The 23,197-nt window shown below is 37.2% G+C and overlaps 1 protein-coding gene and 1 pseudogene across 1 annotated transcript; one reads left to right on the top strand and one right to left on the bottom strand.

Annotated features, from left to right (window-relative positions):
- Window positions 1-3,839: 3,839 nt before the first annotated feature.
- Window positions 3,840-4,778, bottom strand: LOC109436944 (olfactory receptor 51B6). The gene has a single exon (XM_019715824.3). The coding sequence runs from the start codon at window positions 4,776-4,778 to the stop codon at window positions 3,840-3,842; it is 939 nt and encodes a 312-aa protein (XP_019571383.1).
- An 11,992-nt stretch (window positions 4,779-16,770) lies between these two features.
- LOC109436923 (olfactory receptor 51B5-like) lies at window positions 16,771-17,697 on the top strand (annotated as a pseudogene).
- Window positions 17,698-23,197: the final 5,500 nt, after the last annotated feature.

The raw sequence follows: 23,197 nt of genomic DNA, 5'->3' as shown, positions 1-23,197 counted from the left end.
CTTACCAGGGCCTCAGTATACCTGGAATGGCATGAAGCCAGTAGCAGATTCACACCCAGCACCCTGTCAGGGCAACAGGATGACATGTGTGTCCCACTAATGTTTTAATATATGAATATGCTTTAAGAAAGGACTTCTTTATAGTAGTAAATCCATATCTACTTCTCTGCATACAGGAGAAAATGGGTGCTGACTGTCAGGTCAGAATACACTGGGCTGTTTGTTAATCTATTATTATCTGAATGCATCTTGTTACAGTATTTTATGCCACATAACTCTGATAGCAGATCGCCAGGCTCAAACCATGTTTTATCTTTGGCATCACTCTGTAGTCTATAATCCCATTGTTTCCAGCTGGCAAACACCACCGAGACTCACATAACACCTCTCTCAAGGTACCAAACCTGTTTCTGAGTGACTACCATTTCTTTGGATTCATTAGGTACTTCTGTGGAATTATGATATAATAAAGACTTTATTTATTTCCTGATGAATACTGAGTTTACTCCTGGAAATATGCAACAATTTAAAGCAGAGTATCAAATACCGAAGTCCTCAATGTCTGCCTCTGCTTTAATCTGAGACTGGTCTATTTGACAAGTTTTCCTCTCTGTTAGTCTATATCCTTGGTCATTATAGTGCCTCCCCTCCTCAACCCAATTTAAGCTCTTGGGGAGTAAATACCAGGTGGGTAAAGAGGAAGCTGTTTCAAACAGGTGAAGATAGCAACAAAGGAAACAGATAATCCATCCCAGAGTCCTGAATCCCACCAGATATATCTGCCTGTATTCCCATGAATCTTCAGCTTTTTACTTCCAAAATATACCTGCCTACTAGGGAGTGGAAGGCAGATTTTGGCTTTTCCCTGTTTCAAAAATCTGTAAGAGGATATTATTCAGAAGCCATGTTTTTGGGGAGACTCTGGGATGTATTCCTGTGCCCCATCGCATCTTAACTGACATATTACTGCCTTTCTCTGTGAGTTCCAATAAATCAACTCTCTATATCCCACCCTACCCTGCCATACCCTGTTACTGAGCCTTCCGGGACAAGACACACTGGAGCCATTTACTGACTTGCTTATCAATCGTTTGTTCATCAGGGCCATAGATGTGACCCTGGAATCTGAGCCTGGCCAAGTTCTTGGTTCTAACATCACCTCTTTAGATCATATCCAGAAGCCAAGCTTCAAGGGGCATTTGTTGCAGGAGGTTCTCCCCAAGGCCCATTTCTGCCTCCTCTCTCCTTTTTTGTTCTCCCAGCCTTGGGGATTTGGAGCTTTGGAATAATGGTCCTCCAAGGTCTCATCCTGAGTCCTTGTTTGGGCATTCATTTTGTCACCAGGAAGGTGATTAATTTTAAACATCATGTAGGGATAGGAACGAAGAGGTAGGGAGGATGACCTTTTTGCTCCAGTTCTTTTAGAGAACTCCCAGGACCTTGCCTCTATAGTGAAGCACATGTGAATATAAAAATCAGAGCAGAGCATTAAATTGATCTTCAACGAAAGTTTCCCTCCCTACCTCCCTTGACCCTACTCTTCAGATGTTCCGCTGGGACCATCATGATCCCAGAGCTCTGCTCTGTTTCATAGGACTAACTCCATCAAAGAGAAACTGAAGTTCCCAGTCCTTTATATCTTATAAGTTCTTTCTCTGCTCTCTCCATTCCATCTCAGTACTATAGGGAAAGATGGAAAGAGAAGAGAGAAACCTTTGACGGTGTCAATCAAATGTACCCACTTGAAGGCTTTATAAAAGATATTGTTATCCTAATACCCTTTATATTAGTCTTCTATGGTAGGTCCCAGCATTGTTGGGTATAGAGAGAAAGTAAAGGAAGATTTCCTTTGATGAAACATAGATCTCCTGAATTCATTCCCAAGACCACAAGGAAAGGATGAACTCTGACTTAAAGAATTGTGATCTTATATTTTTTAGGGAATTAGATGAGAATTCAACTTAGGATGCCCAAACATTTGAAGGCATTACAGAGAATAATAACAGAGACATAAAGAAAAGAACCAACAAACATACAGAGAGACATGGGTCTCTTTAAGTTTCATTCATTTTAATAAAAATTATATTTTATTAAAGATTATGTTACTATAATACAGTAGAGAACAACACCTGTGATATCATTATCCTCCTGGAGCACACAGTCTAGAAGCTATGAAAGGAGAAACACAAATGTCACACATAATTACAGACAGACACAAAGTTGAGCTGAGTAAAAACAAATAAGTAAACAAATAAACCAACAAACAGTCTCTTGTGTTTTGTTTTTTTTTAAGAAATATAATATATAATACCATTATTTTTTACTAGGTTATGCTTTTTGGTGTTTTTTTTTTAATTTATTGGGGTGACAATTGTTAGTAAAATTACATAGATTTCAGGTGTACAATTCTGTATTACATCATTTATAAATCCCATTGTGTGTTCACCACCCAGAGTCAGTTCTCCTTCCATCACCGTATATTTGATCCCCCTTACCCTCATCTCCCACCCCCCACCCCCCTTACCCTCTGGTAACCACTAAACTATTGTCTGTGTCTATGAGTTTCTGTTTCTCATTTGAACAAACAGTCTCTTGAACTGATCTGGTAAACATCATTTACTATCCTGGAAGCTGCTAAAGATCTGGTTTCATGTTTTCTCCATGTTACTCATAAATCCAGGGAATTCTGGGCAATTTTCACCTTCCTGTGACCAAGAGTGGGTGCAAAAGTCAGAGACTACTTTGAATGCCAGTGTGACAGAGCCCAGAGACAGGGTCCATCTATACGAAAGGAAGTGAGTAGTCACTGGATCACCTCTTGTGTAATCCTTACATTTCATATTCTATCTTCTGTTCATGAGAATGTCTTTTTGATTCACTTTAAAATTTGTCACTTGAGTCATGGGTACTGGCTCTTTGGCTGGCTGTAGAACAATGAACTTTTTCTGCCATGCCTCGACCAGGAACAAAATCAACTTTGATAGATACTTGGAGCAAGAAAAGATCCTTTTTTCTTTCTAGTCAGAAGCATTGCCGCCATCCTATCCTTTTCTCCCCACTCGCACACATGACCAATTCTTTCTCAACTCTGGTATTTTGCAAATTTCAGGAACACCCATCTAGCCTCACCTACAATGTACTTCTAATCAGGAACCATAATATCATTTTACTATCTGAACATACCTATCTCTGTTCATCAGTGTCTGGGACTAACTCATCCAGACAATAGCCATCTGGATGAGAAAATATATGTCTGTTTATTATTATATAATTATATCTCTGTTGTTGTATTATTTACATATATATTATTAATAATATTTAATAAATGTTTATCAAAAATTTAAGTGAACAGACTTAGGTATACTTTTCCTAGAGTTGGCATATTGAACTGAGGACACGGTAAGTCTCATTGCTTCACTTAGTGCAATTCTCTAGATAGCAACTAACTCCGTATCAGTGAAGAAGCTAGATGAATATCTGAGGTCAAGAATGTAATTGCTATATCAAAACCAATACATGCAGAACATATAGGAAAACAATGAGACTTGAATAAAACACTGGTGACCCATACCTTAGATCCAAGAATAATATATCAGGTGCCATAGACTCACCAAACAGGGTGAATTAGTTGGGAAAATAGTAAATGAGTTGGAAACTTGAGCTATATGCTAAGTGTTGTATGCATGTTATATCATATACAATTCAGCAATAAATAGGCAGGGTAACAGGATGTTGTAAATATCAGAGAGGCTGGTTTCTATTGAAATGCCTTTCTCTAGTTGCTCCTGTCAGCTTGTCCAGGTTCCCTGAGTTATTCCTCGAAGAGCAATAAGTCAAAGTTATGCTCTACTATGACGCACTGAGAATAAGCGAATTATTCCACTCTGGATCTGCTTGGTTTTAATGCTGTAGATAACAGGGTTCATAAAAGGGGGAAAAAGGAAGTATACATAGCTCATTGTGATGTGGACAACATGAGGAGCATGTTTTCCAAACCTATGGATAAATGTCAGACCAACTACAGTGACATAGAAGACCAGGATACAGCAGATATGGGAGATACATGTGTTGAGGGCCTTGGCCCTTTCTTCTCCAGAAGCAATTCCCATGACAGTCTTGAGGATCAAAATGTAGGAAAAAGATATGATCAAAAAGTCCAACAAGACCATTGCAAATACAACCACAACTGGATAGAGACGATTGAAGGTGATGTCAGCACAGGCTAACTTGATGATATCTTGGTGTAGACAGAAAGCATGGGAAAGTACATGGGATCGACAATAGGGAAACCAGTGAAGGCGAATAATTATTGGCATAATTGACAGACCAGCCCTTGTTAATACCCCCATCCCAATCTTCATTACCTTGGTGTTGGTCAGGATGGAAGTATATCTCAAGGGGTTGCAGATGGCAACGAAACGGTCATAGGCCATGGCAAGCAAAACACCAGACTCCACAATAGAAAGAGTATGGATAAAGTAGGCCTGAGAGAAGCAGACCCCATGGCCAATCTCTCTTTGATTTAACCACAGGACACCCAGAACTGTGGGCATCGTGGTCAATGTCACTCCAAGGTCTGTAGATGCCAACATAGCTAAGAAATAGTACATGGGCTCATGGAGGTTATGATCACCCCTGATGAGAAAGAGAAGAGTGCCATTACCAAGAAGTATGGAGATGTAAACCACTAATAATGCAATGGAGATCCAGTGATGTACCTTCTCCATGCCTGGAAAGCCAGTAAGCAGAAATGGAGAAACAGTTGTGTTGAGCCACATTGCAGAGTTTGCAAAGAGGAAAATATTCCCCTCAGGTAACACAATAGAAGCTCTAGTTCTTTAGAAGTTGCCCTGTGAGTGTACTACCTGTTCATATGATGTTTATCAGTCTTGATTTCCAGGAACAGCATGGATGGTAATTGAGTCATTCCCTAGAAGTTCCTAGATATGGGAAAATAAAATGTATAAAGGAGGACTCTACATATTATTCAGGATTGATACATAGTTTACTGAACAATATACTGGGATACAACAATGTATGCGAAATAGACCCTGTTGATATCTTATAAATTACATAACCAAGAAAAAACACAACACCAAAAAAGAAATCGCTATATTTGAATAGTGTCATAATAGCTATAGCGTTGTAACTTATAGGATGCTTTTTATGGTGCTCCTTATCCTGACTGATAGTATCAAGGGTGGATATACAGGTTTCCCACAATATATGAAACCTAGAAGATCAGTAGAAAATTGGTCCTGAGCTGTGTTGAAGGAACAAGTATTAACATCCTAAGGCAAAACAAACAAAAATACGTAAACAAGAAAATAAATAAAAGAAAATAGGCTTTGTTGATTTGAGGGAATGACAAACACTAAATATATCTGGAAGGAAAATTCGATTGATAAAGTTCTAGAGGCTTTTGTGAGACTAAAAAAAAATGATATGAGTTACTTATATGTGTTTATCTCTAAAATACATATCCATGTTGCCTTGAATCATAATACCTTAGTTATTGATATGCTATGTCTCAAGTAATTCAAAATTTCATAATATAGATACAAAAATCAGCCAATAAGTGTGGATTTTATAGAAGCATTTGAAAGCACTATTTGTTAACAAGACGAATTACTCTTGGCATACCACCTATTTAGAGATGCAAAAATAGAAATCAGTTATTTAGGCAAGTTCAAGGAAAATGGCTTTTTAAAGCTATGGAATCTTATAAAATTTAACAAAAGTGGGAAGGCTCTGTACTGTATTTGAATTTTAAGGTGTCATATGGTGCAACTAGCCAATTTCTGTGGGAAAAAAACAAAACATTCATTTGTGCCTCTGGCATCAACCAGAGAATGTGGGATCACCTTCTATTATAGTTGGTATGGACTGTACATCTCACACGCTTTGAAAAATACTGAAGGTTGCTAGATGGGAGGGCGGTGGGGATGAGGGAGAAGGTGAGGGGATTAGAAAGCACAGTTGGTAACCACAAGATTGCCATGGGAATATGAAAGTCAGTTTGGGGAATATAATCAATCATGTTGTGAAGATTTTATAGGGTATCCGATGGACACTTGTCTTATTCGGGAGACCACTTCAGGGATGGTGTAGATGCCTGATCACTGCACTGTACTCCTAAAGCTGAAGCTGAATAATAATGAATGTCAACTACAATTATACACACACACACACACACACACACACACACACACACACACACAAGAAGTGGAGTATATCATTAGGAATAGAGACAGTGGAAATGTAAGGGCTGTATGCGATGTCAGAGGCAGTAGATTGGGGGAGGGGGGTTATCACTTTGTGAGGGGTATAAATGATAAAATGTTTAACTGTTACATTGTTTTGTACACCTGAAACCAAAAAATAAATAAATAAAAAAACTTGGTATGAATTTAGTAATTCCAAGATCCCTTTTTTGCCCATGAAAAAATATTTGCAACATTACTGGGCTTTTACCTTCAGAAGATTTTGTTTCAAGTTCCAGCTCTGCAGCTTTGTAACAATAATGATATTGAACAAGTCATTTAATCTTGGGCTTTGGTTTCATTATATTTAACTGGTACTAGTAATTTCTGCTCAGTCGTGCTCTTGACACAGGGTGTGAGAATGGATTGGAGTTGTAAATGGAGAAGTGCTTTGCCAGGGATAAATTACTCTTCACTTTTGAGGGTTTTTCCTTTTTTTTGTTTTTGTTAAACTAAGAAGAGCCTCCTCCCTCTCTATCTGGTGCATATACACCAGTTTTAGTCATTGATCCTGAGATGTGTCAAATTTTCTTAAGAAACATGGGGAACAGATAAAAGATGATGGGGTTTTGAGGAGCCTAGTTTTGACTGTAACCGAAAGTATTAAACTAGAGTTCATCTGACCAGTGGATAAAAGATGTGTCTAAGCAGAAAGGGAAAGGAAAGGAGAGCGGTGAGTGAGTGTAGGGACTTGATGTCATCACTACAGATGACATCAAGCCTGCAGCACTGGAACTGGTGCAGGTTGAGGGAAAAGCAAATCTGCCTTCACAAGGTTGAAAAGAGGAGGAAAAGCTGACTCCTGCCTGTAAGTAAAACTCTCAGTAAATACTCAGCTTATTCAGGTTAAAGAGGCAGGAGTGGGGTTGGGCGCACTAGACAGGGAAGACAGTTGAAAAGCAAATGCAAGAAACAAATAATTATTAAGTTTCCATTATGTGTCAGGACACAAGGACATTAGGTGTGCCTCATTTTCCTTCCTTCTTTCCTGCCTTCTTTCCTCCCTCCCTCCCTCCCTCCCTCCCTCCCTCCCTCCCTCCCTCCCTCCCTCCCTCCCTCCCTCTCTCCCTCCTTTCTTTCTTTCTTTCTTTCTTTCTTTTCTCTCTCTCTCTCTCTCTCTCTCTCTCTCTCTCTCTCTCTCTCTCTCTCTCTCTCTCTCTTTCTTTCTTCATTTCATAGAATCCTTATAAAAGCCTATTTTCTCCACTCTATAGAGTCATATTGTTTATATGTCCAAGGTGATAAATATATTAAGCAAATGACAGAGTCCTTTTCATGCACTGTGGATTAGAAAGACTCCAGGAATGGGTGAAATCTTCGTAGTATTTAGGATTACAACCAGGGTTGCTGCTACTCTTTTCTGTTTTTGTACTAAAAAACTGAGCATTTTTTTATTTGATTGATACATGAGATTAACTGTGAGTTCTGGAGGGGTTAAAAATCTTAGGCTTTTCCTCCCTGCACCCTCCCAACATCTCCTAGTGTCTCTGTTTAAGAGTGGACTTGTTTTTTCATTGATGTTAAGCTAATTCCCAAAGTCTCAAAGTCTGCCACATAAACTGTGGGCTCCATGCAGATACCCAGACATCCTGCTTAGACTTTTACCTTTTACACATTCCCTCACCTTCCCTTGGGCACATTTCCTTTATTTTTCCTGACATTTCCTCTTCTATCTCAAATACTTAATCCATCTCTCCCTGTTTTGTTTGTTTGTTTTATCTCCTAATCTTTGTCCCTTATCATTCTTTTCTGGATAGTTCAAATTTGCAGTCCATTCTTTTGTTTATTCTATCTGTAGGGCTTCCCATGGCTCCATTCTCGATACCTAATTCTTGGCATAATGCCTAGCACATAATTCGTGTTCTTTCTCAGCCACTGAATGATTGATTTGCCTACACATTCACGTTGTTTTTTGACCATCTTACATGCCTGCTTTCGAGCAGGTTCTCAAATCATCAAAGCCCATAGATTAATGGCTATACCCTACCAAATGACTCTGAATACATAGCTGTGTATCCTCGGCACTTGGAAATGTCCTGAGGGGTGTTACTAGGGATATGGAAGGAAAACTGTACCCTATTTCCAATTCATGGGGGAACTGAATGCCTATTACACTCTGTGTACTTTTCCAGGTGCTAATGCAGCACAACTAAGTAAATCACTGCTAGTGATCTAAAGGCACACAGAGCCCACACTCCATCCAAGAGCCATTTTGACTTGGCTTATCAGTTTGGATGATGGTCAGATAGTGACTTCTCTCCAGAAAGTGTCTGAAACTCTGATGATTACAGAGCTACCCCTCCTCACAGATTCTGTCCTTGGCACTTATCTGGACTTCTAGGGGAGAAGTTCATGCAGGAAATCACAGGGTTAGAATGGGGGCAGAAGAAGTTGCAAGTTCAGACATGAGGAGAGCAAGAAGTAGAAACCCATAATTCATCCCTGAGTCTACACCCACCATCTGGTTTGCTTCCATAACTCTTCTTTGCTTCCTGTGTTCCAGAATCCACTGTGTCCTTGCTTTATACATCTGAGGAAGTAATCCTTAAAGAAACCAGGTTTTAAAGATGTTGGAAAGTCTTAAGGACCCATGTGTATTCTTTACATACTCTTGACAGATAATACTATTACTTTTATCTTGCTGGGAAAACAGATCCCTACTTCCTGCCCTTTCTATCCTGGTGCCTGTAGTGAGACATCAGAGAAAAAAGTCATTAGATGCCCTCACTGACCTGAATTTTGGTTCTCTCCGATTTATCAGTTCCATAGTCATGAGTCTGGAATCCTTAGCCTTATCAAGGATTTAGTCATGACACCATTCCTTTCATAATCTGCACGAAATCCTGGCCAGTAGGAACATTTATTTTAGAAGCTACTCTCCAGGGTCCAGTCCTGATTTAGGCCACTCATTGCCCATCCCCCACCCCCATCCTCCCTCCCTCTCTTTATGCCTCTCTGCTGCTATCTTTTTTTATCCTTATTTGCACCTCCAGCTTTGGCGATCTGGGGCTTTGAATAGCAGTCCCTAAGGTGTGTGTCTGTGTCTTAGCTTTTATTTCAGCCCTGTTGCTGGGAGAGTGATTCCTTATTTATATCTACTAGCACATGGAAGGAAACAGACTAGTTAGGGATGTGGACCTATACAGACTTCTTGAGGGATCACTTGTCCCCAGCTGTCTATGTGAACTCCCAGTTCCTGTCCCTATGATGAGGAATGTGTGCAAATTATAGGAGAGCAAGGCACTAGTTTTGGTAAAGCAAAAGCTCCTACCCACTCTCTTATCCCCAGTTTTGATGTCTGGCTACAGCCAATGGGAGCCCAGAACCCTGTCTCATGGAAAGGGAGGTTCCCCTTTACAGTCCCATATTTCTCCTTACCCCTCTCTCTACAATTCCCATCTCCATGTTCTGCATAAGAAGGGAGGACAAGATGGGAGTCTTTCTCCCTCCACAGTGGCACATGTGTCCATATATTTTTATTTTTATTTTTCAATTACACTTGACATTCAATATTATATTATATTTCATGTGTACAGCATAATGGTTAGACATTCATACAACTTATGAAGTGATCCCACTGATAAGTCTAGTATTCCCTTAACACCATACATAGTCATTACAATATTATTGACTATATTCCCTATGCTGTACTTTACATCCCCATGACTATTTGGAACTGCCAATTTGCATTTCTTAATCCCTTCACCTTTTTCATCCAGCCCCCAACCGCTCTCGTACTGACAACCATCAGTTTGTTCATGGATGGGAGTCATTTTTAATCAAGTTATGAGTAAAATATGGAGGACAGGAATCATAATGCCAATTGTCTGGAAACCAAGGGTCTTAGTCTCTCTTCTCAGAAAAATGACCATTCAGTATATGTACATGTGATTAAGAGCATGAAGGTTGGAAGTTGAGGCTTTGGTTTACATTATGACTCTGGCTTTTGCTGTGCCACTTTGGAAAGTTGTGTGTCCTCACTGTTCCGTATCTCTAAAATGCAGGTAATAATTATAATTGCATAAAGTTGTTGTGAGTTTTAAACATAAAGTACTTAAAACAGTAACTATTAGTAAGCAGTCAGTTAATGTCAGCTATTATTACCTCTGTTATAATCAATCACATTTATTTTAATTATTTGTAATTTGGACTATCTTTCCCCACTGAATATTGAAGTATTTGAGAAATAGACTCAATCTTTCACAATTTATGCCACATAGATAGCTAAATGGTTAAACTGTAGAATCAATGTAATAGTTTCCAATTTCTACTACTGGAGGTAGATGAATTCAATGATGTGTCTCTGATTGACAGAGAGTACTTTTTAATTCCAGATTAAAACCACTAACTCAAGAACACCATTCTACTTAGCAAAAAGTTTTTTAAAATCTACTGCATTAGATTTTAGACATAGATGTATGTATAGAGGATCTATAGATAAACACACTGGTATATTCCTTTATTTCATTAAGAAAATGATGAGATTCAATTTAATTACCAATTATATTAAATTGAATTAATTTTATTTAATTCATTATTAATACAATGAGGAAGAAAACAGGATTGAGAAAATGTATTGCAGATAAACCTAAATTCACAATTAGGATTGGCTTTAATGAACATTTTCTTTTAGTGAAAATTTTATTAAAGTTAATTTATATAAAAGAATGTGAACGAATCAAAAAGGTCTGGCTCATTGAATTTGTTGCAAAGTAAGTTGACCATTGTACAACATAGAAATTTACCAACCCAGCAAAAGCCCCTTCGTGTCCCTATCCAGTCCATCTCTTAGATTGGTTTTACCTAGTTGTGACCTTTATAAAGTGGAATTATACGCTATGTGTTCTTTTGTGTCTGGCATCTATCTCCATTATTAAGTTCTTGAGAAATATCCATGTGTTTGCATGTAGTAGAGTTGGTTCATTTTCATTTCTATACAGAACTCCATTGTATGACTATACCCCACCCACGGTTACTTTTCTACTCTCAAGAGTTAATATTTGCAGCTATGTCAAATAGTGTTGCTCTGATCATTTGGGTACATTATTTGTTTGATTGTTTTGTGCACATAAGGATGAATTTCTGTTAGGCCAAATAAGAATACAATTCCTTGGAAAACGTATGTTCATTTATAGTAGATGCTGTTAAATATTTCCTAAAGTGATCATATAATTTTACATTTTACTAGGAGTTCATGAGTTTCACTTGGTTCACATACTTAACAACACTACATATTTTCAGTGTTTTAAAAAAGCTGTTCTACTGAGTGTGTAGTGGTAGCTTGTGGTTTTTGAATTGCATTTCCCTGGTGACTAATAATGTTGCACATATTTTCATATCTTTATTGGTTACTTGCCTCATTTGTGAAGTACGGTACCTGTTCCAGTTTTTTGCCCATTTGAAAAAAAAAAAAAGTAGGTTGTCTGTCATTTGCTTATCGATTTTTCGGGTGTTATTTATAAATTATTGATGTGACTCTTAGGTCAGATATATGTATGACAAATATCTTTACTGCTCCATAGCTGCCTTTTTAATTTTCTTAATTTTTCACAGAAATAAGTTATTTTAATGCAGGCTTATTTATGATTCTCGTTCTTGTGAAATATTTAAGAAATCTTAAATCCAAAATCAATGAGGAAAACTCCCTCTGTTATCTTACAATAGCTTTAAACTTTAGTAACTTCACCACAAATTGAATTTTGTCTATGGTGTGAGGTTGAAATCAGGAATCATTTTTTTGTCTAGATTAATTTTGTGCCGTTGATTAGCCTACATTCTTTCCTGATCCAAGAAGGACCCTGGAGGTTATAATCACAGTTGGATGCACCCTCTTGCCCCTTTGCACATAGTTACAATGTTATCTTGTTAGCAGAAACCATCATGACATCACCTATGGAATGACAGATTTTATTCCCTACAGTAGCTCTCTATCCAGAACATTTATATTCTTATTAGGGAAGGAAATTTATACTTTCATGGATGGCCAAGCCACCTGATAACTGACTATGTTCCTATCAGAGGTTGGGCTTCCCAGAAGCAGACGCTGGGACAGAGTTTTGGGTGAAAGGTGTTTATTAACGGTTAACACATTTGAAAAAAAGAAGGAAGCAGGATTTGGCAGAGGAAGAAACCAAACCGAAGTAAAAGCTGACCAAGCCTTATCCAACCTAGCAGAAATCTCTGGAGAAGGTACACTCAATGGCATTACCCCATGCTGGGGTTGAAATGGCCAGGCTTTTAAAACTCTCTTCATTTAGTCACCTAAGAAGGAAGATCATGACCTTGGCCAAAGTGGCGCTCTGCAGCTGAGAGACATCGTATATAAACTGAGATTTACACTCCCAGAGCTGGATAGAAAGTCCTTCCTTGACGAGGATTCTGGCCTGTACATTTCCATGTCTACAACAGTTTTCTTGTTGCTATCCTATATTTGGAGGACAATTTCCAAGACTTTTCACACATATATCTCTTAATCTAATTATGATTCCCAACATTCACAGCCCTTTGGACAATTGAAGCATATTATCCAGATATTAATAGAATATCTCCAGGACTTCACTAGCTCTCAACACATGTGGTCCTCTTAAGTTTCACAGGAGCATATACTTAGAGTTTTATTACAATTTATGTATTTAAACAAGTAAACAAAAACCACTTTATATTTTAAGGGTGAGTATTTTTATTTTGAAATAGTTATAAATTCTTAAGAAGTCACAAAATATATATAGGGAGATCCTGTGGACTTTTCACCCAATTTTTGCCAGTGCTAATGTCTTGCATAACTATGGGACAGTATCCAAATAGGTGAATTAACATTGGTACAATACACAGAGATTATTCAAATTTCACCAGGTTTTCATTCACACATTTGTGTATATGTGTGTATAGTTTTATCATATGTGTAACTTAATGTAAACAGCACCACAGTCAAGATACAAAACTAATCTATCTCCACAAAACTACCTCATTCTACTCCTTTGTAGACACACCTGCCTTTCTTCTTTCCTCTTCCCTGTCATCCTTAACCTCTAGCGACTACAAATCTATGCTCCATATCTAAAATTTTGTTATTTCAAGGAAGTTACATACATGAAATCATTGGCTTTTTGTTTTTGAACTCAGCAAACTTCTCTTGAGAAGTATCCAGTTGTTCTAAATATCAATAGTTTTTATTTTTATTTTTATTTTTTTTATTGTTTTTTTATTGCTGAGTAGTAATCCATTGTATTGGATGTACCACAGTTTAACTATTCACTGATTGAAGGACATTTAGGTTTTTTCTAGTTTTGACAATTACCAATTACCAAAAAAGCTGCTATAAATATTTCTGTACAGGTTTTTGTATAAACAAAAGTTTTTGTTTCTCTGAGAAAAATGCCTAGAAGTGCAATTGCTAGGCCATAAAGTAAGTGCATGTTTAGTTTTATAAGAAACTGCAACTATTTCCCAGAGTGGCTGTACCACTTTCCATTCCCACCAGCACTGATGAATGGTCCAGATCCTCTGTATTCTTGACAGCATTTAGTGCTATCACTATTTTTTTACTTAAGCTAGTCTGAAATATCTTATGATACCTGATTGTGGTTTTAGTTTGCATTTCCCTAATGATTAATGATGTAAGGTCTTTTTGTGTATTTATATGCCATTTGTTCATTCTCTTCAGTGAGATGTTTAATCATGTCTTTGCATATTTTCTAACTTTATTGTCTGTTTTGGGGGGGCTTTGAGAGTTCTTAAAATATTCCGTATACTATTCCTTTGGATAGATTGGATAGGTTGTTTGTAAATATTTTCTCCCATTCGTACCTCTTATTATCATCCTTTTAACAGGTTTTTTGATTTTTTTTTTCTCCACCATGTCAAATCTCAGATCAAGGTGGCAGCAAAGTTAGTTTCTTCTGAGGCTTCTCTCTTTGGCTTGTAGATGGATGTCTTCTCCATGTGTCTCATGTACCTGCCACTGTGTGCTTACATTGCCAGGACTGTATAAACAGCTTGGTACGGTTTCATAACCTTGGTATATCAGTGTCTCACAGTTGTTTTCATGTGGACATGTGGCGGTGTCTTGCTGAGTAGCATTCATTATTGTTGCGTGTTTTTGTGTGCCATCGCGAGAATGTCTGAGCTTGAATTAGAGTAATGAACAAACATTAAATTTCTTGTTAAACTTGGCAAGAGTGGAAGTGAAATCAGGGACATGTTAGTCCAAGTTTATGAGGATGATGCAATGAACAAAACGGCAGTGTAAAAATGGATTAAACGTTTTTCTTTTCTTTTTTTTTTACTAAACATTTTTCTGACGGGAGAGAACGCGTCACTGATGAAGAGAGGTCAGGGCAGCCAGTAACGAGCAGAACTGATGGAAACATTGCAAAAATTCTTTGAATTGTACATCAAAATAGTTGGCTGACTGTGAGAAGCATGGCGGACCAAGTAAACATCGATAGAGAAACAGTTAGGAAAACCTTAACTGAAAATCTTGGCATGAGAAAGGTGTGTGAGCAAAAATGTTCCTGAAGGAGCTCACCAATGAACAAAAGCAAAGGAGACTCGAAGTTTGCCAAGACCTTTTGGAGAGACAAGATGATGTTTTGGTCCATGTTATCACTGGTGATGAAACATGGGTGTACCAATATGACCCTGAAACAAAGCATCAAAGTGTACAATGGAAATCAGCCAATTCGCCACGACCAAAAATGTTCCATCAGTCCAAATCAAGAGTCAAACGATGTTGCTAACCTTTTTTGAAGTCAGAGGGATTATTCATTATAAATTTGTACCAACTGGACAGTTAACCAAGTTTACTATTTGGAAGTGCTGAAAAGGCTGTGTGCAAAAGTTAGATGACTTGAACTTTTCACCCACAATTCATAGCTCTTCTATCACAACAATGCACCAGCTCACCTGGCACTGTCTGTGAGGCAGTTTTTAGCCAGCAAACAAATCACTGTATTGGAACACACTCCCTATTCACCTGATGTGGTTCCTGATGACTTCTTTCTTTAACCTGAAGATAAAGGAAATATTGAAAGGGAGACATTTTGATGACATTCAGAACATCAAGGGTAATACGATGACAGCTCTGATGGCCATTCCAGAAAAAGAGTTCCAAAATTGCTTTGAAGCGTGGACTAGGCACTGGCGTCCGTGCATAGCTTCCCAAGGGGAGTACTTCGAAGGTGACTATAGTGATATTCAGCAATGAGGTATGTAGCACTTTTTCTAAGATGAATTCTCAAACTTAATTGTCAGATCTTCTATGTATGCATGATTGCATAATGGAGAATATATATATATATATATATATATATATATATATATATATATATATATATATATATATGTAGTGTGTGTGTGTGTGTGTATACCATATATTAGGTACTTTCCTAGGTGTTGAGTTAGGCAAATAAAACGTGGTTTCTATATGCAAGAACCTCATGATCTAGTGGCAGAAGAGATGTTAAAACCTTCTTAAATTCTTATATGACTTACCTCTTTCCTCCACTGCTTAAACTTTTTGTTTAAGTAGCAACAGTAGCATTGGATAGGTTAGATTCAGAAGGCTATGGCTGGATATAAAAGAAAGGAGATCAGAAAGATAGTGGTTTAAATACAAATGGAGAACTTGAAAGGAGGAAATTGGGTTCTGGGGAGTTACTGTAGTGGGGTCTACAAAGAAAAATAATGGGGAAAGAGAAAGAAACTCCATGGAAATAAGAGAAAATACAATTTTCAAATTGAAGGAGAAACTCTATTATGAGCCATGCAATTGGCTAGCTTAAGCATTTAATCCAGTCCAAGTTTCTATGATCATTTAAATTCCAATTATTCTGGGCTATTGAAGTGAGTAATAAGTAGTTCTGTTACATCCAGGAAGAAGCTTATAAACACTTAATATAAACATTGTTTGTATTGTTTTCCCAATCCTGATCCATGGAATTGGGAAGTAAAGTGTCTCTTTCATATCTATCTTCTCCTTAGTTACAGTGGTAGTGGCAGAGTTTCTCTTCCCACACTTTCCTTTTAGACTCCTGGGTCTTTTGTTGATAATCCAGAGAAATTGTGCACATGAAGGACAACATGGGTTAGGAATCACTATTGTGAAGGCAATTAGAGCTTTGAGTAGTATATTGGAGTATGGGTTGGGTTCCATTAAATTCCTCAAGTACGGATTCTGCTGTGAAGTCTGCATAGTTATTGGCAATGGTTTCTAAGTTGTAATGTGCACCAAAAATTTCCTGGAGAGCTTGTTAAAATGCATATGACCATATGAAACTCTAAGGATTTGAGTAGGTAGGGGATTGTCTTTGGGATATGCAGTTAAGAACACAAAAGATACAGGTTGTCCTAAGAATATGTTTTGAGAAGCAATGACTTATATTGATGTCATTATTACCTTTAAGTACAAATTCTGAGATAATATAGTGGGAGTGCTTCCTTGAATGTAGAACTACATTTCAGTGGCAATGACTGAGAGAAAAGGACATTTCTTCTAGATAAACCTGACATGAATCTGAACAGTAGCTCCACTTCCTCTCTGTTGACTGGTTTTCTAGACTTGGAGGCAGCTCACCACTGGATTTTCATGCCATTCTTTTTTGTCTACATCTCTGTCCTTTTTGGCAGTGACACCCACCTCCTTCTCATTAAAGAAGAGCACAAACGTCATGAGCCTATGTACTATTTCCTGGCCATGCTGGCAGCCACAGACCTAGGGCTGACCTTGAGCGCAATGCCCATGGAGCTGGGAGTCCTCTGGTTGCACCACAGGGAGATTGGAAATCTGCTTATCTCAAGCCTACTTTATACATTCAGTTTCTTTTGTGGAGTCCGGTGTTTTTCTTGCTATGGCCTATGATAATTTTTGACATTCACAAGCCCCTTAGATATACCTCTATACTTACTAATACTCAAGTGGTGAAAATGAACTAGGAGTCCTGATGAAGATTTCTATCTGTTGTCTCCCCAATTTCACCCCTCTAATTTTTTCCTGTTGGCATTCCCATGTCCTTTCCCATGCATTCTGCCTTCATCAGGATGTCATCAAACTGGCCCTATGCTGACACCACGTGCAATTGACTGTATCCAGTTGTGCATGTAATCCTTATATTTGCGCTAGATTCTCTGATTATCTTCATCTCCTATGCATTGATACTCAAGAGTGTCCTAAGCAGTGCCTCCAGAGAGGAGAGGACCAAGGCCCTAAACACCTGTGTCTCCCATATTTGCTGTGTTCTGGTTTTCTGTGTCACAGTGATTGGATTGTCTCTGATTCATCTGTTTGGGAAGGAGGTTCTATATTGTCCACCTCATTATAAGCTATGTCTGTATTCTGTTTCCTCTAGTAATGAATCCTATAATCTATAGTGTCAAGACCAAGTGGATTCAGAGTGACATTCTTCGCCTTTTTATTACCCAAAGAATTGGAGCCTGATCTCTAATCATCATAGCCCTTCACACAGAATATGAAAACTCTGGTTTTGGCAGTGGAGCAAAGAAGTTTCATATCAACCACCCATGATCAGATGTCTTGGTAAAATAATTGTTAAAGTAGAACTGCAAATTGCTCTAGGGTGTCTCTTTGAGCCCAGGTCTTTGGCCTAATCTAGTTTGTGCAATTAAAAAAAAATTTGTACACTAAATATCTCTGTCTGTTTGCCACTTAATTCTTGCAATAATAACTTAGGTGTTTATAGGTGTGTCTATAATGTAACAAGCATATATTTATTTAGGGTTAGAAAACTGGCAGATAGGAACAGTTGTAAAAATGTAAAATTATATTTTGAAATGGAATAAAGTTGGGTTTATTTATACCCAATCCAATCTGTAACACCCATAAACTCCCTCACAGATATCTACACAAAATGTAGGGACCTATATGTTTGGTCACTGAAGCTCAGAAATTTTCCTGAAAAACGTTTGAATTGTTCCTTGAACAGTGTTATAATTACTTACTATCTCAACCGTCTCATTGGTTCCTCTCCTGTCCATCAAATGATTATGACTTTCTCTCAAGAACCATAGCTTATACATACTTATAGGCAATACATACTTATGAAAAAAATGTTTGTGATAAGAGAAACCATAAATAAATGAGAGGAAACAGATATACTCAGTACCTCCTTCCATCTTTTTTTCTAATTTTTATATACTATGCCAATCTTTAGCTCTGATGTTGGTGCCATCTCCAGAACATCTACCAGTGGCTCATTAGTTTTACTGAGTGGAAGAGGTAGTTCTCTCTTCTTCCTTTCATTATAAACAAGGGCTAAGGGACTGAAGGAATAAGTTTACATGTGTTTTTTGAAAAATAGTTGCATTCTATACATGTATCCTTACTCCATTTTATATAGTGTAAATGTCTCAAAGAATAAAATAATATTATTCTTTGATTGAAATTTTCTAATGAGTTAGGAAGGGATCTGTGCTAATGTTAGAATATCCTCAAAGAGTGGAGGCTGTGTCTTCATTACATTTCAATCAGAGCAGAGAAGTGAGCCAGGAGATGGAACTACATAGAAGATGTTATTGGTATCAACGGTGCTTGGTCACTTTACAGAACTGTACACCTACCTCTTGTTCCTGTGAATGTTGGCTGCTCATCACTCACATTGCTCTTTCTTCAAGTTATTAATTCTCAACACAATTGGAATTGCCTCACCAATAGTATGGCCCCTGGTGCCAAGGAAGCAGGCCATAGACATATACTAACTCTCTTAACTTCGGAAGTTAAACTCCAGATGGAACTATGTCCATGCTTATCTCCTTCTCCTGTATACCCTGCTTTTCCTCACTCCCTGTTTCCTGAAAGTATTCATTAATAAATTACATACATCTGAATCTGTCTCCAGCTTTGCATATCGGGAGTCCAATATAAGGAGCCTGCAAATCTCATTTCTTTCCTATTTTATCACAACATTCAATTGTGAAAAGACAAAGTTTATAAAGAGGATAAGTATATATTTTACTCATTTTTAATCCTTTAATCCTCTATGATACCCAAGTAACACAGTCTGAATACTAAATATTGAGTACGACTATGAGTGTGAAGGTAAGTTATGTCCTATTTTCAATTGTCCATGAAACAAAACATGAGTCCCTCAGCTTCTCTGACTCTATCCATAACTCATTTTATTTATAATAATATCATGAGGTAGGAATTATCACAAATTTATCCATGAGTAATCGGAAGGTAAAAAACTTAAACATCTCATTCAAGGACATAAAGTTTATAAGCAGTATAGCTGTGATTCAAATCATATCTTCTAATTCTAAGGCCAGTATAAATTGTATTGTACAAAAATAGTCTATGAGGTATGACAATTAAGTTCGCGAACTCATCCTAGAAAAAGTGCTACATACCTCATTGCTGAATATCACTACAGTCACCTTTAAAGTACTCCCCTTGGGAAGCTATGCACTGATGCCAGTACCTAATCCAACCTTCAAAGCAATTTTGGAACTCTTTTTCTGGAACAGCCATCATAGCTGTCATCATATTATCCTTGATGTCCTGAATGTCATCAAAATGTCTTCCTTTCAATATTTCTTTTATCTTCAGGTAAAGAAAGAAGTCTTCAGGAACCACATCAGGTAAATAGGGAGTGTGTTCCAATACATTTATTTGTTTACTGGCTAAAAACTCCCTCACAGACAGTGCCGTGGGAGCTGGTGCGTTGTTGTGATGCAACAGCCATGAATTGTTGGTGAAAATTTCAGATCATCTATCTTTTTCACACAGCCTTTTCAGCACTTCCAAATAGTAAACTTCATTTACTGTTTGTCCAGTTGGTACAAATTCATAATAAATAATCCCTCTGATATCAGAAAAGTTTAGCAACCTCATTGCAACAAGTTCGTGAACTTAATTGTCTCACCTCATATGTTTAATGGACTCTATTTTCTGTCCTATACTTCACTATGCATATAGAAGTAACACCTACTCTCTTCTTTTGAGAATTTCCCCTCCTTCTTCTCTAAAAATGTGGTTCCTTATAGGAGCTGATATTTTTCATTATATCTCCAACCCTCTACTCTCTGACAAATAAAGCCAGTCCAAATCTTTTTTAGGATTTTTCAAAATAAAATCATGAAAACAGTTATGCTTTCATTGTGATAGAGGTCATAAGATGAAATACTTAGAATTGTTAATAGTCATGTTTCCCAGTATACGAGTGATTTCAGGCTACAATAACCATTTACAGTGAATTATAAATAAGGTAATTCAAAGAACTATCAAGTCCCTGGTTCCATGTTTTCCTGAGGCCCAAAGGCAAAGAGGGTAATTCAACTATCTCTTTGATTCCACAACCTAATAAAAACCTTTCTTATTTTGTTTTGTTTTGTTCAAACTAGCTTCAGTTGAGTTTCAGTTACTTATAGCTAAAATACTACTAATAATTATACCATCTTAGTTACAGATATTTGAATCTGCTCCAAGTAATATTTAAAAACTACAAAGTGCTATCAGATAGCGAACTATCCGTTTTCCCAAAATACATAATATGAGAGCTAAAACATGGCAAGAAAACAGGACTGTCGGACCATTTGGTCAATGATTTATGAAGTGATTGCCATTGTTTAGGAAATCCATTTGTTATTTGAAAGTAATTGAGAAAATAAATTCATTGAGAAGAGGTTGTAGGGTGAAAATAGAAACAGGACAACTGGGGAGAAATGAAAGGAGAACCTTTATCTATACAGAAGCATGAGAAATAGGTGAAATCCACGTACACATTTATTTCTCTTCAAAATTTATTTCATCAATCAGCATAAGCACATCATTTCCTTTGGTATATGTTATTACAATCACAAAATTTAGTTTCCTGTAGACCTCATACAGTTCTTGTGGTAAAATGCTAGGTATTATTAGGAAATCTATTTGCAACAGTGTCTCCCAGGAAACATTACAGATAAGTTTTGTATTTTTAAGCAGGATGGACTTCACAATGGTCCACTGGAAAAACATACCAACACATCAGTGAATCTCCTTCATGCAGGACAGTCTGATGAAGTCTGTAATTTAACTTATAATCATTAAAGACAAAAAAATAATAAATTGCATATAGAAGGACTTCATTATGAATAAATTCAATAGTGCCTATTGAGACAAATAAACAGCATATATTTACAGGAGATTCAAGGTGTATAAGAATATATATTAGGAAAAAGTCTTTGCAAATATCAAACTCTCTCTCCAAATAATATTACAATTATATAGCAGGGGTTTGAAGGGACAATTTGCCATAAGGATATTGAGTTTAAGTCAGTTCGTTCCTGTGGATGAAAAAAAAAAAACAGTCTTAAAAATGATCATAAAAAGAGTGAGAAATATTAGAGATATACTGAAAAACCGTACTACTATCTAATAAGTCAGCAGAGTATTCCTCCTCCAGATACAAAATGAATTCGTACTAGATGAGAGACAGATGAGTTTCATTCAGTTAATTAACAAATAATTGCTTGTTCCTTCTCAGGAGAATCAGACTTTTATAAAGTAAATTAAAGGTCATGTATTTAATAATATTTGATATTATGAATATTAAATTGAGTACGCAGAGTGATTAGATATGTTTAAAGGACCCAGGGGCCTCTCTATCTAGTTAAAGAATATCAATCAATTCTTATTTTATAACCCAGCTTGTTAGACAGTATCATTGTTATGAATAAGCTCATAGACAAAATTCAATACTATAAGAAATTTAGGAGTTTATCTCCCTAGACACTAGTGCTTATCACCAAACTGACAGGTGGCAGTGGCAATGAACAGTGAAGAAACACCAAAAAAATGGATAAGGTGAGATGGACCGTCCAGAGGAAAAATTTAAAAGGTGGGTAGTGTGGAATGCTGAAGGCTGTTAAATGTCAATGCAGGCTTACTTGAAAAATTGCAAAAATCCCTAAGACAACGAATTCCATGGATCTTTAGTGAAGGTATTTAGAATGTCTGAATGTTACCTTCATCTATGTCATATATAAAACTTAGGGCAAGAACTAGATCTACATGATGTGGCACCAGAACCCAGATCTATAGCTAAGTCCTGGGGAAAATATGTTAACTCAAAAAAGTAAGATATTTTTATTGTGGCTGCCTGAATAACTTCAAAGCATATATTCTCATGAATATTGAGCTCTATGGAGACAGGCATTGACTGGATTACTCTTGTCAGGAAAAACTACATCAAAGGCTTTCATTATATAAGATCCTTCCGAATCTGAGAAGTTAAGCTGCTATGATTCTACTATTCACAGGCAGTGCAACAGGAAATATGAAGGGAATGAACAAGGTTTTGGGAAACATATGCATGGCAGAGCCATAAATAGCTACTTAAGGAAATGTTAGACACTGTTGGTGCTATGCCCTCTTCCTCCTATGGCTCCCAAACCTGGAGGCTTTGAGTGTTTGCAGGTAAGGACTAACAGCCACTCTCTTTCTCCAGAGACTTGTCCTCTGAATCACCGAGCAGTTATCCTAACCTTGGGATATCTTGGAGCAAATGACTTTCCAATTTGTTTTAGAGAAAGTGGTGTTGCCAGGAATGGTGTTATACGCAAGGGGTAGGAAAACTATGTAGACGAGAGGGTAAATCTTCCTTCTGATGAAATGGGAAAAGAGCTTAGAAATTATGTGGATTGCCTCAGGTATTCAATACTTTCACCTCATTTTGAGCTCAAAATAGGGCTCTACCAAATCAAGTCACTTCTAAAACTTTATTAGGTTGGTGCAAAAGTAATTGCGGTTTAAAAGGTTAAAAATAATTGCAAAAACCACAATTACTTTTGCACCAACCTAATATTTAATACAATGAGTTTTCAGGCACAAGTACTCCTAGACTCAAGTTGTACTCAGAGACTGACTCCTAATCATGACTTTCCAAATCCTACTGAGTTTCAGTATGACTTATGAACAGAGAAGAACTCAGGAGGAATTTAAA

Source organism: Rhinolophus sinicus, chromosome 14 (genome assembly GCF_057876585.1).
Source record: "Rhinolophus sinicus isolate RSI-liver-muscle chromosome 14, RSI-T2T, whole genome shotgun sequence".
Classification (NCBI taxonomy): Eukaryota; Metazoa; Chordata; class Mammalia; order Chiroptera; family Rhinolophidae; genus Rhinolophus; species Rhinolophus sinicus.
This window is presented reverse-complemented; position numbering and strand designations above follow the sequence as displayed.